Here is a 17,990-nt window from a genome sequence, read left to right on the forward strand (position 1 = left end):
AACATCGAACATTAGCAATAATCAATCCGAACGATAACGTTGAACACTAAAAATAAATAAAAAAAATCAACCATGCAACCTCCTCCAACTTCAAGCAAGCAAAAGCCAAAGTAAGGGAATAGTTATAACTTACAATACACATGAATTCTTCTAACACCAAATGAACTTGAAATAATAAAATTTAAAAGTTTACATATATGATAAATTTCTCATGTCATATATCATATCTAGATTGAGCTTATCTCTTATATTTCAATTGTTCAATTAATTGAAGTAAAAGCATACACAAAAGTTACCATAGGAGCATTTAATTCTCTGATGATCTCAAGAAAACAGAAAAGGACAATACATCAAACAGAAGGGATGGAGAATGCTATCTACAGAGTCCATCAACTATGCATAAGTATATTGTTGTATCACACCCTACAGATAACCGTATAAACGTACGGTAATGGTTGTCTAATTTTTGAAGAGCTCGGGAAGATGTGCATTGGTGAGCTTAGTCCTCTTGCTGATCTCTTGCTTCTTTTTCTTGGGCTTCGGCTTTGAGGATGCCACATGTTGTGCGTTGGCTCGCCTCTTGGCCGTGTTGGTTGCAGGCTTCATCCCATTCTTTTGAAGATCCTTCTCAACATCGAGCATGTCACGAGGTAACTCAATCTCCCGAAAAAGTATCTTCAGATCGTCATCTACCTTGATTTGAATTCTAGGATCGTTTGGGTATGCAATATCTTCTTGTGAATCAAAGTTTGAGAGAAGCCAAACCTGGCCTGAGGCTTTTAGGGCCTAAACAAGAGGGCAAAAGATTCTGTAAGCTCAAAATTAAATCTCATGGACTGTCACTAACACCTCATATATCATCTGGAAGAAAACAAGCTCGTAATTGGTTTCATACAGTGCTTTCCATTCATGTATCGAAGAAGTTGTACTGATATAATGCCAGGTTACGTCTAAACAAAACTTCATATGGGTTAGGAGGCAAAAAAAAATATATATATATATGATCAACAAGCATGGAAACAAATAAACATAACTTCAGAAGAAAACAACCTCCAAGCCATTCCTCCTACTCGGCTGAGTATTATAACTACTATAAAATCCTAATTGTAAACTTTCACGAGGCACTCCTCATAACCTAAATTAGATTCGTAACCTGAAAACAATAGTTATAAGCAAAACTCCTAACCTATAAAATTCTAAATTTCAACATATTAATATGACCCGACGTTATTATAAAAAGAACTATAAAGCTCCCATAGTAAACTCATCATGGATGGTTCATTGGTCCAAAGGGGTTAGGGTTAATTGAGAGGGAATGGGTTCAAACCCATGATAGCCATCTATCTTAGGAATTAATAATTCTTATGTGTTTTCCGACACCTAATGTAGTAGGACCAGACGATTGTCCCATGAGATTAGAAGGTGAAAAAGCTCCCATAGTAATTTGCTAATCAGATAGACTATCTATGACTCTTAATATTTAAAATAAAAGTCAAAGGACCAAAAAAAAAAAACCTTATGTAAAACTGTAATTTCCAACATTACCCTGGTACTGTTCTTCCCTGGTTGAATAAAACTCATCCTCAAGCTTCAAAGCACTCAAGAACAAGTAGTTTCGGAACCTGAGGTTGTTGTGTTTGACTTTCAATTTATAAAGAAAGTTCTTTTCTTTTCCTTTACATCAGGAAGAATGCTAGTACTGTTGATTTCCAAAACCTTTTTTCAGATGACAAATTGAATAATTCATGGACCTGAAGACTCCTGTGATCTAATGATGCTCGGCCGGGAGTCATTATGAATCTCTTAATTCCCATCTAAGTCTTTGTGCTAAATAACATGTTATCTTCAAGTCCTTCATCTTCTATTGGCCTCAATAGTCTAATCATGGTTTCCAAGATCATGCGATGGAGGAGCTGAACTTGTAGATAACATGGATGTATGGACCCTACACTTCTTTTTTCAAGCTTTCACTATATAGGTTTATACCACAATCAAACTAATCTTTGTAGGTTTTTGCTAATTCTCGACTAAAATGTAGAAGCTACAATCTGGACAAAGATTATAAATCATGGGGCAGGCTAAATCCTTCAATTTAAAATTCAACTGCCATAGAAAACACTATTCTTTATGACTTTGGCATAGGAATTGTTATTTGTAGGGTGAATAAAACATTATGAATGTACAAGGGAACGCCACTCTAACCTGAAGGAAAACTAAACAAACTAACTTATCAGTTATGACATGATCATCAACATAAATAGTGAGTGAGCGTGAGACATATAAGCATCCATCAGATTCTGCAGGAAGGAACAAACTTGCTTGATTTTTTTCTTTTCCTTTTTATATATAAGCTCATTGAGGGAAAATGAAAGAGAACAAAAACAAGCAAAAGGGCCTAAAATTTGATCTAAAATCCATCCATCTGGTACTGACACCATAGGGTGTGGAATGGAGAGAAGAGAAGAGAAGAAACCAAGCTGAAGAGGTGGAGGGAAGGAAAAACAAGGGCATAGTAGCCCAAAGGAATTTAGGGACCTTTTGAGACATTTTGGAATACAACTCTTGGCTGTTATTTTCAAATTTGTTTCTAAGAACAACTTTTAGTTGATTATTTAAAGCTAATGTGCACTTGAAATCACTACTCACAAGCTAAAAAACATAGAGTTTTATTTCACAACACTCTCAAACAACGCCTTAATTAGTCAAATCAAAACGTAACAAACTGACTGAATTAAATCTACATTTCAAAGAGTCCTAATCTAATTAAATTCTAATAGGACCCAAACCAGATTCCAACAGATTCTTGTACCAATCTCCAGAGTAGTTAGAATTATAAATTAGCTATAATTCATATATTCCTAAAAATTACATAAGATGCTTAATGTCCACAATTTCCCCAATACTAAACTCTACGGAAGTTTTTGCTGATGCAGTTCAATAAGGATAGCATCATCCAAGGTTTATTTAGTATATTGCACTTTTTCCCATTCAAAACGCACATAAAAAATTTCTCAAATATACGTACTTGCAAGTCTTCCATAACGGTTGGATAAGAATCCTTGAGATCAATGACAGCAATGCCTTCTGGAAATTTCCGTATCAAGTACAGAAGTTGACTCTTATCCTTTAAATCATGCTTGGACTGAATACATGAAAAACAGAAAAAAGAAAAGCAAAAAAAAGTTATCCTCCATTGAAGGTTTAAACATCTAGACCAATTAAGTACAAGAACGTGCAAATTTATACCAGTATTTGAGAATATAAATTACCTTGTATGCGAAACGCCTCCCATCATAGTGCACCTTTGGGTTATTCCGCAGACTATCAAAAACAGCTTTGTTGGAATTTATATCAACATAACACGCTTCATTGATTTGCTCTGGTGTATGGGCTAGCCTTGTCTGTTAACATGTAGAACAAGCAAGCTGTGAGATTGTAACATACCCCCTCCCCCCAAGGTTCCAATTCAATAACAATAGAAGAGAAAATGCATTTCAGAAAGACTTTTTAAGCTTTTTCACAGTCAATTCAAAACTCAGAGAGAGAGGGGTGAGGGAATTAAGAAATGTAATTTGCAAGTAGAGACAAATTTCTTCACATTGAGGAAAAACGATTGAGCAAAAACAGTGAAGAGAATCTAATCTACTCTTTCCATCAAATGATCACAAGTCGCAAGTCCTGAAGAAGTCCTCTTTTTCTCTCAAGCCAACCAAATCCCCAGTGAAAATTTTATCCATTTAGAAGAAAAAGAAAACATATTGACATTGTTAGAACTTGGACTGCTTAAGAACAAGAAATATGTGAAATGTTAGCATAAGCTCAGCATATTTCGAATCAAATCGTGGTCCATTACATCCTATCCTGCAATAGCCTTCCATTGAAGAATTCGTTCAAACACAAGAAACCAGGAAAACAACTAAAGTTGAAGAAGGGGGAAAAAACATAGCTTGTGAAAAGGGGAAACAAGATGGGTGAGGGTTGTGTACCTCCAGCAGCAGGTCAATAACCCGCTTGATCTGAGCCCCAACAGGAGATTTCCTAATGCTGTTAATATGTTGAAGTCTCTCGGTATCATTGGAGAACTTTACAGCAGGAGCCGGAGGTCTTCCATTGGGAGCAGCTGGTGCAGGCGTAAACTTGGGTGTGGAGGAAGACTTGGATGCAGCAATGCCAGTCAAGGTAGTCTGACACCGTTCTTGCTGTTTCTTGAACCTGTCTAGCTTATCTTGCAACGCCATCTAATCCCCCAGAGTTTCAAATTCTCAACCTTTCCAAAATTCAACCCTAACAATCAAAATAACAACTGATACAGATCAAAATAGATTCACCCAAGAAAATAAATTTGAAGGGCATCTCATCCATGCCACAATCGAAGGTACCCAGAAAAGAAAAAAAAAAAAAAGGGGTAGCAACTAGAATACCTCAAAATTGCATCGGTTAAACAAAATCGACCGCCGTGGATAAGACGACGGAGTAAATGTTCAATAATCCGATCGTTGTATCGGGTTCAGTTTGTGCAGCTATGGGGTTGAAGAAGAAGGCTGGAATTGGGAACGAGAGAGCGAGAGACAGGAGATGATGGGAGCTGTGATGAAGATTAAAATGGGATGCGGCGACGGCCCATACACTGTATTAGCGGATTCAATGCAGGAGATAGAACGAGAATGGACCAATTTTCGGCCCGGAGGATTCGACATTGGAGAACCGAATCAATTTTCATTATTGAGCAAAACTCATTTTCATTCTGGTTCAGGTATGGTATGGTTCGGTTTTCTATTTTTTTAATTGAACTATATTAAAAAGATTCCATTTTTTCTTTTATTTAGTTCAACCTATGAGGCGAAATTTTCAACCTCCAACATTTTGTGAAGGATACATGTAATAAAAGCTCTTCTTGGGTTGGCTGATTTTTTAAAAACAAAAATAATTCAATTGTTTTAAATAATTAACCTAAACTAGTTAATTTGATGCCTCAAAAAATAAGAAAAGAAAAACTAGTTAATTTGAACCAATTTGATTTCATTCCTCAATTTTTTTAACACCATTTTTATATTGATCACCAACAAAAATATTTCTTCTTTATTGGTTAGAAATTTAATAACGGCAAAAGATCCGTGCTAAGTGAGCACATATCGTTTGCTAACTAATATTGATAATTGTAAAACTATTTCCATAAATATCATATTTATGCTAATAATTTTAGCATTTAAATGTAGAATAAATTTGCAGGTGAGGTCATGGATTTTTTATTGTAATTTTAGCATTTTAGCATTTTATTGTAATTTTTTTTACCAACTTTGACTTGACAATTTAACATATTTTTCATTCTTTAAAAGTCGAAAATTCAATCTCCTATAATTCCTTAAAATTAAGTTAAAAAAAGTTATAAATTACTCTAATCCACCTTTCTTTTTTTCAAGGTTAGAAATTTCTAAAGAAGTATAATAAGTGTCATATTATAAGCTCCAACGTGACTCACAATTTAAACATATTACATTAACTAAGATCCATCATTCTATAACATTAAGCATTACAAAATTAATGGCATAAATAACAAAGTAATTGCTTAAAAGTTGTCTCGTTAATTTCAACAGATCTAAATTTACTGAAATCGTAATCAATAAAGAAAATAAATCTAGCTCAAGAATCAGCTTGAGACCATTTTTTCTCATTCCTAAGACAATAAAATTTCATTCTTGCTCACCGGGAATAAATAAGAATTGGGCGTTCATAGAGAAGAACAAAACTTATACTCCAAGTAGTTCCAGTAAACTTCAATTTTCACAATGAAAATTTAAATATATAAGATTCCCATAAGCTAAATGAAGGAAGAATAAAAAAGGCTAACAAACTCTTCAATCAAGCTGCTAACTCTTTCCACAGAAAATTCATCAAACTGCTCGTACAACCATACTTTTCAAGGAAGGTTTGGGCTTGCAGCTCCTCCACCATAGCTACCAGCCCCACGGCCAAAGCCCGGCCTTCCACCAGGACCCTGAGAAGTTTTTTTGGTATGAGACAACAATCTACAAAAGCGTCGAACTACCAAACAGATATCATAAAGTCCAAATTCATTCAGGCATCGATCTTATAATGGCATACAAGGATCAACAAATTCAATTCTAAGGACATTTTTATCATTTCAGTTTCATAAAGTCCAAATTCATTCAGGCATCGATCTTATAATGGCATACAAGGACCAACAAATTCAATTCTAAGAACATTTTTATCATTTCAGTTTCACCCTGTTCTCTATTGTTAAAGATCATTAAAACCAACTTAGCTAATGTCAACCACCAGTAATCCTCAGTTTCACTTGATCCCAAGAAAATCAACTTATTTCAAGTTACCAGAAACCATGACATGCAAATTCCACAAGAAAATAAAATACTACTTGACATTATAATCTGAGTGATTAACAGAGAATACAAATTGATTGAGGGGCACTTTTAATGAAAGCATGACATGAACAGATAAAGAGGCTAAGTTATAACTATAAGATGCCATTCAATCAACTCATAAACGAATTACTTAAGAATGACAAAACCATTTTACCATCTCATGGTGCAACGGCTTTAGATTAATAAAAAATTCTAACTAGATACATGAACTATTGATTGTTATTTGCTTTTAAGAACTTTCTCCAATAACCATCCCAAGGTTGGTAAAACAAAAGCAGGAAAAAGCAGCATTATAAAATGTCGAGAGAATCAACCATGTGGATGTGCTATGATGATATAAAATGGTTTGTTTGGTCTAAAGATTACCCCAAAAGAAGGCCTGTAGTCTGCAGGTGCTCCACCCTTGTCACCACCAAAATCACCACCAGGTCCACGAGGACCTCCACGGTAGCCATCCCGGTCACCAAACCTCCGCTCGCCCTCAAAACGTGGTGGACCCCTAATTCATAAGAATCACAACAACTCAATCATGATACTAATAAGAATAAATATAACCTACTAAATAAAAAAGCAGATGTAGAGTACACAAACAGCTACTCAAATAAGCCATTTGTATTACACTATCACATTACAAATAACACATCCAATTATAATACTAAGACTGTAACGACAAAATCCATAACCACCATTCCAAAAGCACAGATGAATCCACAAAGAACCATGACGAATAGGTAATTTACCGTGGGCGATCGCCAGGTGGTCCGCCAAAGGGCCTACCAGCTGGCTTGGCTTGTTTTTTCAAGGTTGCAGGGACAATTTCAGAAGGAAGATTGAGGTAAGTCCGGAGGAACTCAATGCCATCATTGGTGAGGTACCAGTAGTAATGCATCCAAGCAAATGTCTCGCGAACATATTCCTTGGACTTGAAGCTCTGCATCAACTTTATAACCTGCAAATTAGGCACATCGATTTCTGGGTGCTTGGCCAAATTGTAGTCCTTCTTGGCATAACAGACTCCCTCTGAAATGGTAACAACAATAAACAAATAAACTTTCAAAATTATCCTTGAATCAGGAAAAATCCAATTTAAGAGTAACTGAGTTCGGCTATACCTTGAAAGAGATACTTGGAGATCTCCCTACGGTTCTTCTCTGAAATAATCTGAATGATAAAAGTTAAATAAATTATAAGAGACCGAAAACCACACCAAACCAACGGCAAAACGAGAAAAATTACATTACAAGGAAAAGAAAATGTCGTGGCCAAAATTTTCGACTACTCGCTACAACAATTCAAAATACACGAAAGGGTTCCAAATCCCACTCTCGGATCGAAACCAATTCGTTTTGTGAACACCCCCCACGATTCTTGGAACCAGAAAACAGAAACAAATATAAATTAGACGCTTTGAAAGAGAAGAGAGGGATGAACAAGCGAGAGTGTACCATGGTTGAAGTTCACAAAGAACGGAACACAGCAGCAGTAGAGGCGAGAGGGGAGAGGCGCGCAGCAAGAATGGGAGAAGGAGGAGCGGGCGTAGAAAGGGAAGAAGAGGAAGCAGCCGTGAAAAGAGAAGAAGGGGAGCTAGCGGCTAGGGTTTGTGAGCGTTGGATGGGCCGTGGGCTGTGTAGATGATAGATGGGCCGCTGGGCTGCGTAGAATGGGCTGCTGGACGGATAACTAGGAGATGGGCTCTAAGGTATGGGTTAAATTACGGATTTGTACTTCTGATTTCTTTTTTTTCTTTTTTTTTTCTGAATAAGATTTGTACTTGTGAATTGAACATAATTTTGATGACCCCATGGTTTCAAAAGTTTTGCGTGGAGCTAAAAATTTTTTCATATTTCAAATATAGCAATAGCTCTCGTGTTTTTACGAATATGGTAAAATATTTGAAATCATTTTTTTTTTATTTTTCGTATTTCAATTTTACCCTTCCAAATTTATTTTCAAATATCAACGGTGTATCAAATGAGTGATATAGTAAAGTATATTTTCGTTTGTGCTCCATGTTCATGAAGGGTATATTAAACTTTTGTTTCTTTTGCGTTGATTAGACATCTACGTATATAGATATATATTTTTTGAATATGTATATAGATATATATTTTTTTTTTCAAAATTTAAGAGTGATTACTATTTTGTAAATTCCTATTATTTTTTTATATATTTTTGCAACTGCTCCAAGTTTTAATTTGATTTTTACTTTATGGTTTGGACTAAGTTTCAATTCGATCTATTTATAAAAAAGTAATTTGATCTATATTATTTAATATTTAGCCAAATATCATAAATTATCCTTATTAATGTCAAAATTACTAAAAAAAAATGTTCAACATGATAAATTTTTTATTTATATAGCAATGAGTTATGTTCCCTGCTTAACTAAATGTATTAGTTGAATATATTAAGATATATGACTGAGTTGAAAATAGAAGAAATTGAGGACTGAATCAAAGAGGTGTAAGAATAATTTGTGAAATTTCAGTAATTATATAAACTAAAATGGAACCAAACTAAAATTTTATGCCTGGAAGCTAAACTGTAATTATAATAATTAAAATGAAAATTTTAACTTTTAAGATTATATTGATCAAATTTAAATTAAATCAAAATCGCCTTGTTTGTTTTTGTGTATATATAGTAGTTTGATTTTGTTTTCTCATTAAATTATTTTGGAGAACCAAACCGAATTGATGAGTTTGGAACACCCCAGCAACTACACAACATTAGAAAAGAAAAGACAAAAATCGAATCCATAGCATCACTGTACAAGCATCAAGCAAACTTCTTAAACTAATTGTAATCTACAAAAAAAAAAAATAATAATAATAATAATAAAAAAAAATCGAAGAGACTCATTTGCGAAACATATTACTGTCTTATTTCTTGAAAGTAAAGGGTAAGAAAGAAAAAACAGTTACTAAACGTAGTTCATTCACTTGTCAAAAAAGAATAAACAATAAATAATTATGTCGTATCTCAAATCCAACCTCACTTAGACTCCAATCATAATAAAGGTCAAGTCAAGGTATCAAATAAAATCTCTCTCAAATACTCACCCACTACTGTAGATCTTACCCTTGAAACCTCAAGTCGTGACCGTTGAGTGGATCCCTACTCGTCAATGTCTAAAAATACAAAAACAGACTTCAAGTGGTACGTGAATCTAATTCCGCGTATTAAGATCATATCTCGAATTCTACATACTAGAGCATTAGGCTCTTTTATTTCTCTAGGCAGGTTCTTTCCCACTTCTTGAATCTAACCCCTCCAATTCTTGCACCAATCATAATTCACCATAAATAGATGATTGTTTATCAGACAGAGCTACTAAAAATAAAATATAAAATAATATAATATATTTAGGCCCCAGCCCAGCCCATTCTACTACTACAATGAATGAATGGAAAAGGTTGCGAGAGGGAGGCCAACCCAACAGTCCATATGGTAATGCCAATAGTGCCAAGTACTAACGCGCCTCTACTGTCGGCTTCTCTTTCATTTCTATTCTATTATTGCTTTTTCTTTTTAAATTCTAAATTCTAACTCACTCCCTAATATTAACACAAAATTCCCCACCATTTTCTTCCAACTTTTCTACACAAATTCTTTTCTCTACCTTTTACTTATCAATGTATTATCAAACTATAATTATTTCAACCATCAATTATTGCTTTTTCTTTCTCATGCCAACACTCAAATACCTTTCTTTCAAACCTTCGTTTTAGTCTCTCTAGTTTTGAAGATAATTTTAGTCATTGTTCAAACAAAATTTAACTCAAATTCATATACAATGAGACCTTTTAATACTAACGCTCTAACTATATTATAAAAAATTTATTGATCGTAGTGTTTTGTTGAAATTGTGATCCAAAAAGTAGACGGCCAAAATGAAAAACATTTATCTATATGTCACTGGACCACACAGGTATTCAGGAGGAGGAGCTTGCTCAATCTTCAGGAACCAAGTTTTCTCCTTTTAAAAGGTGACACTTTTAAATCCAACTATGCTTAACAAAACTTCTAATGATCTTCGTACCCCTCCCCAAATATTATTAAATCAAAATTACATATCGAAAAAATTACTTTGTGATATATACTAACTATTATGTTGATGTTTGTGGGTCAAGGTCAGCCATATAATATACTAAAAACGTAAGGATAAAACAATTTATTTTTTTATTTTGGCAAAATGCATTATGATATTTTATTTGGCATTATCCCCTACGCGTTTGCTGATGAAGGATATGTGATGTATGTTAACAAAAATCGGCCCTCTTGGACTAAACCAATTTTTTTTTTGTTTTGTTAATAATATTTTTGGCTAAAATGAGGTTAGTTTTAAAAATATTGTTTCAAGTTCCTTAAAAATATATATATATTGTTTCAAAAGTTTGAGTTGTACCCTCCACGATCAGGTACGATGATTTCTGACCTCGAACTAAACTAGGAATCTGACCTATACTAACTTGATCGTCGGAGTGCTCACCTTTTTGTGCAGGTTCGCCCAAGTATTCAGATCGGTCCGGAGGCCGAGTTCGAGCTGCAATCTGAAATACACTGTTGTGCATATCCTTGCATAAACATTTGACGCCGTCTGTGGGGACGACAATCTAAGTCATCCCAATTCTTTTAAACCAACACACGAGCGAAAATGGTTCAACCAGCAAACTCGACCAATACGGCAGATCGAAGGACTCTAGCTGCCAGCGATGCCCACCAGAGGGAGGTCGGAGCAACAGTGGTAGAGGAGCAAGGTCACGACGGCCTAGCAACAGAACCCCTCCGCAGGTCGGCACGAATCACCGTGCCTGTCCTACCACCTGCGCACCCAAGGACATCCAAGGCCACCCGTGGCCGAGGTGGGACCTCTAAGAAGGGCGTCCGGGGTCCAGCCCCGACTCCACCAAGTGAGAACTTTGACGCACTCCAGAGAGAAATGGAGGCAATGCGCACACAAATGCGATCCATGGAGGAAATGTATAACGAGATGATACTAGCTGCAGGCGCAGGGTCCCGATCTGAAAATCGAATGACGCGCATTGACATACGCGAGCAAAGGGGTTCCCACCTCGGCCCAGTCGAGGAGGAACATCCCGAAGACAACGAGAGCGAGGGACACACTCGCCGGAGGGGAGACCTCCGTGAGCATCTCAAGAGAAAGAGAGGCTCATCTCTCTGAAAAGGACAGTCACCATCCCGCTCGCACCAGAGCTCCAACCAGCAGGCTGAATCCTCTCACAACCCAGCAACTCCCGCAAGGGTGATCACAAGGGCGGAGTTCGACCAGCTGAGGGGCAAGCTCGACGCTCAGGTGGAGGCCTTAAAGGCCAAATGTGAGCAGAAAGAAGGTTCACTGAACGATGGCGACTTGGGAGAATCGCCCTTCACCTCGGACGTTTTGGAAGCACCAATCCCTCCGAAGTTCAAAGCTCCTACCGTGAAGCCTTATGATGGGTCGAAGGACCCCAAGGATTATGTTGAGGTCTTTGAAGGCCTCATGGATTTCCAAGCGGCATAAGACGCAATCAAATGCCGCGCCTTTCAGATCGCACTTACTGGCAGCGCGCGATTGTGGTATCGGAGACTGCCAGCCAGGTCGATCTCGACCTACTCTCAACTGAGAAGGGAGTTCCTCGCCCAGTTCTCTTCTTGGCATTATGACAAAAAGACAGTGACCCATCTCGCCGCCATCAGACAGAAGAAGGGTGAGACGCTGCGAGAATATGTCACCAGATTCCAGGAGGAGCAATTGAAGGTCGCACACTGCTCCGATGACTCGGCCATGTGCTATTTTCTCACCGGTCTAGCCGACGAAGCTCTCACGGTGAAACTTGGAGAGGAGGCCCCGGCCACCTTCGTCGAGGTGCTTCAGAAGGCGAAGAAAGTCATCGATGGACAGAAGCTCCTCCGAACCAAAACCGGCCGACCAGAACGAAAGATCGGCGGGGCAGAAGTGGAAAAGATATAGGAAAGGCAGATCCCAAGTCCAAGGACAAGGGATCCTTTTCCAGCGGCCGAGCTGAGTATTGAAGGGCGGAGAACGGACCTACCAGGAGCCGACCTTACGAACGCTTCACCCCGACTACGATTCCAATTTCCGAGATCCTAACGAACATCGAGGAGTCTGGAATGGAAAAACTACTCAAGCGTCCTGAGAAGCTTCGGGGAGCCCCGAAGAGGCGCAGCAAAGACAAGTATTGCCGCTTCCATCGGGAGCACGGCCATAACACGTCGGACTGCTGGGAGTTGAAGCGCCAAATTGAGGATCTAATTCAAGATGGCCACTTCAAGAAATTTGTGGGAAAGCCCAGGACCAGCTCGGCAGAGAAAAAGGAAGAGCGGAAGCGTTCGAGGACGCCGCCCCGGCGCACTGACCGACCTGCAGTCATCAATACCATTTTCGGAGGGCCAAGCGGGGGCCAGTCCGGACATAAAAGAAAGGAGTTAGCTCGTGCAGCCAGGCGCGAGGTGTGCATCATCAGGGAGCAGAGGCCAACCTGCCCAATCACCTTCGACAGTACAGACTTATAGGAGGTCCACCTGCCCCACAATGATGCACTTGTGATCGCTCCCTTGATTGATCATGTGGTGGTCAGGAGGGTGCTGGTAGACGGAGGCGCATCTGCTAACATCCTGTCCTTACCGACCTACCTCGCCCTAGGATGGACGAGGTCGCAATTGACGAAAAGCCCGACACCGCTGGTTGGGTTCTCTGGAGAATCGGTCATCCCAGAGGGTTGCATCGACTTGCCGGTCACACTTGGCAGGACCAAACTCAGGTCACCCAAATGGCCGAGTTCGTGGTAATTGACGGTAGATCGGCCTATAACGCCATCTTTGGGAGACCCATCATCCACTCATTTCGGGTCATTCCCTCGACACTTCATCAAGTTTTGAAGTATTCCACCCCCAATGGCGTGGGCACGGTCCGAGGAGAACAGACCGCTTCGAGGGAGTGTTATGCCTCCGCACTCAAAGGCTCATCGGTCTGCACCCTCGAAACTCTCGCCGGTAGGGATGGGACGCTCGAGTTCGAGGCCGACCCACTGAGGAGCTCGAGCTTGTTCCTCTGCTTAGTCCCGAGAAGCAAGTAAGCATAGGAACCAAGCTGGGGGCCACCGATAGAGAGGAGCTAATCCACTTCCTCAGATCTAGCTCGGATGTTTTTGCGTGGTCCCATGAGGACATGCCTGACATTGACCCAAAAATTATGACGCATCGCCTCAGCATAGATCCGTCATTCCGACCTGTAAAGCAAAAAAGAAGATCTATAAACAAGGAGCGGAGTGATGTAATTGTTGAGGAAGTTAGCAAACTTTTGAAAGCTGAATACATAAGAGAAATTTTGTATCCCGAGTGGCTCTCCAATGTTGTATTAGTTAAAAATCTAACGGAAAGTGGAGAATGTGCGTAGATTTTACGAACTTAAATAAGGCATGCTCGAAAGATTGCTTCCCACTGCCGATGATTGATCAACTCGTGGACGCCACAGCCGGGCACGAACTGCTCACCTTCATGGACGCCTACTCTGGGTACAACCAAATCAAGATGCATGTCCCAGATCAAGATCATACCGCATTCATAACAGACCAAGGTCTGTACTGTTACAAGGTCATGCCCTTCGGTTTAAAGAACGCAAGAGCGACCTACCAGAGAATGGTGAACAAAATATTCGCCAAGCAGATCGGTCGGAATATGGAAGTGTATGTGGACGACATGCTTGTCAAGAGCAAGCAGTCTAAGTCGCATCTCTCCAATCTGACCGAAGCCTTCGAGGTTTTGAGGACATATCAAATGAAGCTCAACCCAGCTAAATGTGCCTTTGGAGTCTCTTCGGGAAAATTCCTTGGCTTCATGGTGAACAACCGGGGAATCGAGGCCAACCCCGAAAAGATTAAAGCCGTGCTCGAGATGGAGGCACCCAAAACGCTGAAACAGCTTCAGTGCCTTAATGGCAGGATTGCAGCCCTGAACCGGTTTGTTTCAAGATCAACAGATAAATGCCTCTCTTTCTTCAAAGTCCTACGAAAGAAAGGGTCGTTTGAATGGACAGAAGAGTGCGAACAAGCATTTCAGCAATTGAAGGGCTACCTCTGTTCGGCACCTTTGCTTGCCAAGCACCTGCCAGGGGACAAGCTCCAATTGTACTTAGCAATGTCTGACAGTGCCGTCAGCTCGGCCTTAATCAGGCAAGAGGAAGCGCGGCAAAACCCGGTCTACTACACAAGCAAGGCTATGACCGAAGTCGAGACTAGATACCCTCAGTTGGAAAAGTTGGCTCTCGCTTTAGTCACCTCGGCCCGACGGCTTAGACCATACTTCCAAGCCCATACTGTGGTGGTGCTCACTAACTTGCCCCTAAAAAACATCTTCTATAAGCCAGAAGCTTCTGGACGCCTGATGAAGTGAGCAATGGAGCTAAGTGAATACGACATCCAGTTCGAACCTAGAGCTGCGTTGAAAGGGCAAGCAGTGGCAGACTTCATAGCCGAGCTCACACCACCTTCCAAGCCTGGCGAGTCCGACCTACCGTGGACAATCTATGTCGACGGATCCTCCAATGAGAAGGGGTGCGGGGCCGGGGTCCTCTTGCTCGGACCAGGAGGCGAGCGATTTGAGTATGCCTTGAGGTTCGGCTTCCGGTCTTCCAATAACGAGGTTGAGTATGAAGCATTTATTGCCGGTCTACGAATCACCAGAGCATTGGGGGCCTCTTGTGTTAAGATCTTCAGCGACTCCCAGCTGGTTGTGAGTCAGATCAAGGAAGAGTACCAAACCAAAGACTTCCGAATGGAGAAGTATTTGGGCAAGGTCAGATCGTACCTCGCCCAGTTTCGAACTTACGAAGTAAGCCGGGTTCCCCGAGCAGAAAATTCTAATGCTGACGCCTTGGCCAAATTAGCATCGGCGTATGAGACCGACCTAGCCGGGTCGGTTCCCGTGGAGATCTTAGATAATCCCTCGATCTTAGAAAGTTGGCAAGGCGAGCAGCTCGGTTCGTGGTCTGAGGTGGAGCATTGTACCGACGCGGCTTTTCCCTACCTCTATTGAGATGCCTAACCCCTGAAGAGGGTCTGTACGTCCTCAGAGAAATCCACGAAGGAGTGTGCGGCAATCACTCAGGCGCCCGGTCGCTGTCAGCCAAAGTGATCCGACAAGGATACTATTGGCCGACCCTCAGCCAGGACGCCAAGAAGTTCGTTAGAACTTGCGACAATTGCCAACGCTACGGAACCATAATCCACCAACCTCCCGAGCTGCTCACCCACATCTCGACCCCGTGGCCATTCGCGCAGTGGGGGGTAGATATCATTGGTCTTTTCCCTTTGGGCAAGGGCCAGACCAAGTTCGCTGTGGTTGCTGTGGATTACTTCACAAAGTGGGCCGAGGCCGAGGCGCTCTCTCACATAACGGAATCCAGAGTCATGTCCTTCGTATGGACAAATATCATATGTCGCTTTGGTATACCGCAGGCCATTGTAACAGACAATGAGAAGCAGTTCGACAACGCCAAGTTCAAAGACTTTTGTAGCAAGCTTGGCATAAGTCACCTTAGCTCGTCCCCCGCACATCCGCAAGCAAATGGACAGGTGGAGGCAGTGAACAAGATCATCAAGCGAGGCATCAAACTTAGACTAGACTCCAAGAAAGGCAGGTGGGCCGAGGAGCTACCAGAGGTTCTATGGTCGTACTGGACCACCCAAAGAGAATCGACGGGTGAGACCCCGTTCTCCCTGGCCTTCGGCTCCGAAGTTGTAGTCCCGGTTGAGATCGGCATGCCATCTGACAGAGTAGAGCATTACGAGCCTACAGCAAATGAGGAGGAGCTGCTCCTCAACCTCGACTTGTTGGAAGAAAGAAGAGCAATGGCCCAGCTACGCCTGGCGGAATATCAGGGCAGAATGGCCCGACATTACAACGCCCGCGTTCGACCTCGGACCTTCCAGGTCGGACATCTGGTCTTAAGGAGGGTCCAAACCCATGTGGGTGCCCTTGCCCCGACCTGGGAGGGGCCGTTTGAGGTCAAGGGCATAGTCCGACCTGGGACGTACATATTGGCCGATCTGAAAGGAGACGTCCTCGCACACCCTTGGAACGCGGAGCACCTGAAGCGTTATTATCCTTGAAATGCCGAAATGGTTTTCAATGGATCTGTAAAAACTGTTTCAATCAGAAATGTGATGATTTAATTTCATGATTCCGAGTTCGACCAGAAATTAAATGGGGGCCACGGACTCCCACACGATCACATTCCAGCAGTCGGTTAAAATTCAAACCTTCAAGGTAAAGGGACGATGTGAAAAGTTCAAAATGATCAAGCCTCTGAACCTGAGGGTACGATGTACGATATGAAGAACAGCTACGGACTTAAGATTTTAGCCTTTTAACGTTTTTAAGTTAAGGGTGCGATGTGTTGAATACTAGACAGAGATTCAAATTCGAACTTTCAATTATTTTAATTGAAGGCGCGACCTCAAAAGTAAGAGGTACGAGGTGACATTGGCTGCAGTTCAAAGAAAAAGCAAAGAAAGAAAAGATGTTGCCAACACCAAAGTAAAAACGAACAAAGCTTCTTCATTAAATGGAGAGCAGAGCCAAAGCTTATAGACCTTGCAGCTCTGTCCTGACACTTACAAACAAAAAAAAAGAGGAGAAGAGAAGAAAGATAGAGAAAGGCTTCATGAAAGATGATCGCCTAAGAGCCTGCCTGAGGAGCGCCCTCTTGAGTGGTGCCGACCTGGTCCTCTTCGAGATCGGAGTAGTCAGAGTCCAGATCTCTGGCATACTTATCCACCAACACTTGGGGGCCAGGGGTGCCGCCAGGCCCAGACGCCCACTGCTCGGCATACCTCTTTTTCAGACCACTGAGATCGATCTGAAGGTCAGGCATGTCGGAAGCAATGCCCTTCATGAGGAACTTGAAGCCCACGTCAGAGAAGTCTTTGGCAAATCCATCGAAGTCAGGATGTTGCCTAAACGATTCCTCCAATAGGACTTCATTGCTGAGACGCTCCTTCGCCGTCTCCAGCTCGGCAGTCGCATGCTTCAGCTCCTTATCCTTCGCTTCAAGCGCCTGGAGCATGTCGTCCTTCTCCTTCAAGAGTTGGAACTTCTCCTTCTCCAAGCCCCTGGTGATAGCATGGGCAGCTTGGAGCTGGGCCTTGCGTCTGTCATCTTCCTTCTTCAGCAGCTCGGCCTTGGTCTCCACCTCGGCCTTCAAAATTTCCACCTCAGAGTGAGCCTTCAGCAGCTCATCGTTCATGGTGGAGGAAGCAGCCTCCAAGGCAGCAGAGAACTCCTCTTTCTCTCTCGCTGCCAGAACTTCCCTCCCATCTAGCTCGGCCTTTACAGCCAGAGCCGATTGAATGGAAGCAACAAACGCCTAAGGAAAAACACCAAGAAGAAAATTAGATCGAGCTACCTGTTAGGTAAATTGAGCAAAAATGGAGACACCAGTCTTACATCAGCGGCGTAGTCGATGGTCCTCTACAGAACGGACCCTGGGTCACTTACAAATTTGGACGCCCTCCTTAGGCAGCGGTCCAAACTTGCAGTCGAGATGCGGGACACCTGGTTCCTCAC

General features: G+C 41.3%; 2 protein-coding genes across 2 annotated transcripts; both read right to left on the bottom strand.

The window, feature by feature from the left end:
* Nucleotides 1–145: 145 nt before the first annotated feature.
* LOC111008395 (uncharacterized) lies at nt 146–4,630 on the bottom strand. The gene is made up of 5 exons (XM_022281079.2): nt 4,422–4,630; nt 3,987–4,284; nt 3,270–3,401; nt 3,026–3,142; nt 146–786 (listed from the first exon to the last, which is right to left on the bottom strand). Exons 2-5 carry the CDS (start codon nt 4,236–4,238, stop codon nt 460–462), a joined length of 828 nt encoding a protein of 275 aa, XP_022136771.1. The 5' UTR covers nt 4,239–4,284; nt 4,422–4,630; the 3' UTR covers nt 146–459.
* Nucleotides 4,631–5,710: 1,080 nt separating this feature from the next.
* LOC111008485 (small ribosomal subunit protein eS10z) lies at nt 5,711–8,004 on the bottom strand. The gene is made up of 5 exons (XM_022281217.2): nt 7,847–8,004; nt 7,514–7,562; nt 7,142–7,421; nt 6,768–6,900; nt 5,711–5,995 (listed from the first exon to the last, which is right to left on the bottom strand). The coding sequence occupies exons 1-5, from the start codon at nt 7,847–7,849 to the stop codon at nt 5,918–5,920; spliced, it is 543 nt and encodes a 180-aa protein (XP_022136909.1). The 5' UTR covers nt 7,850–8,004; the 3' UTR covers nt 5,711–5,917.
* Between the last annotated feature and the right edge of the window lie 9,986 nt (nt 8,005–17,990).

This window comes from Momordica charantia (genome assembly GCF_013281855.1).
Source record: "Momordica charantia cultivar OHB3-1 chromosome 10 unlocalized genomic scaffold, Mcharantia_2.0 BLBB01000010.1, whole genome shotgun sequence".
Lineage (NCBI taxonomy): Eukaryota > Viridiplantae > Streptophyta > Magnoliopsida > Cucurbitales > Cucurbitaceae > Momordica > Momordica charantia.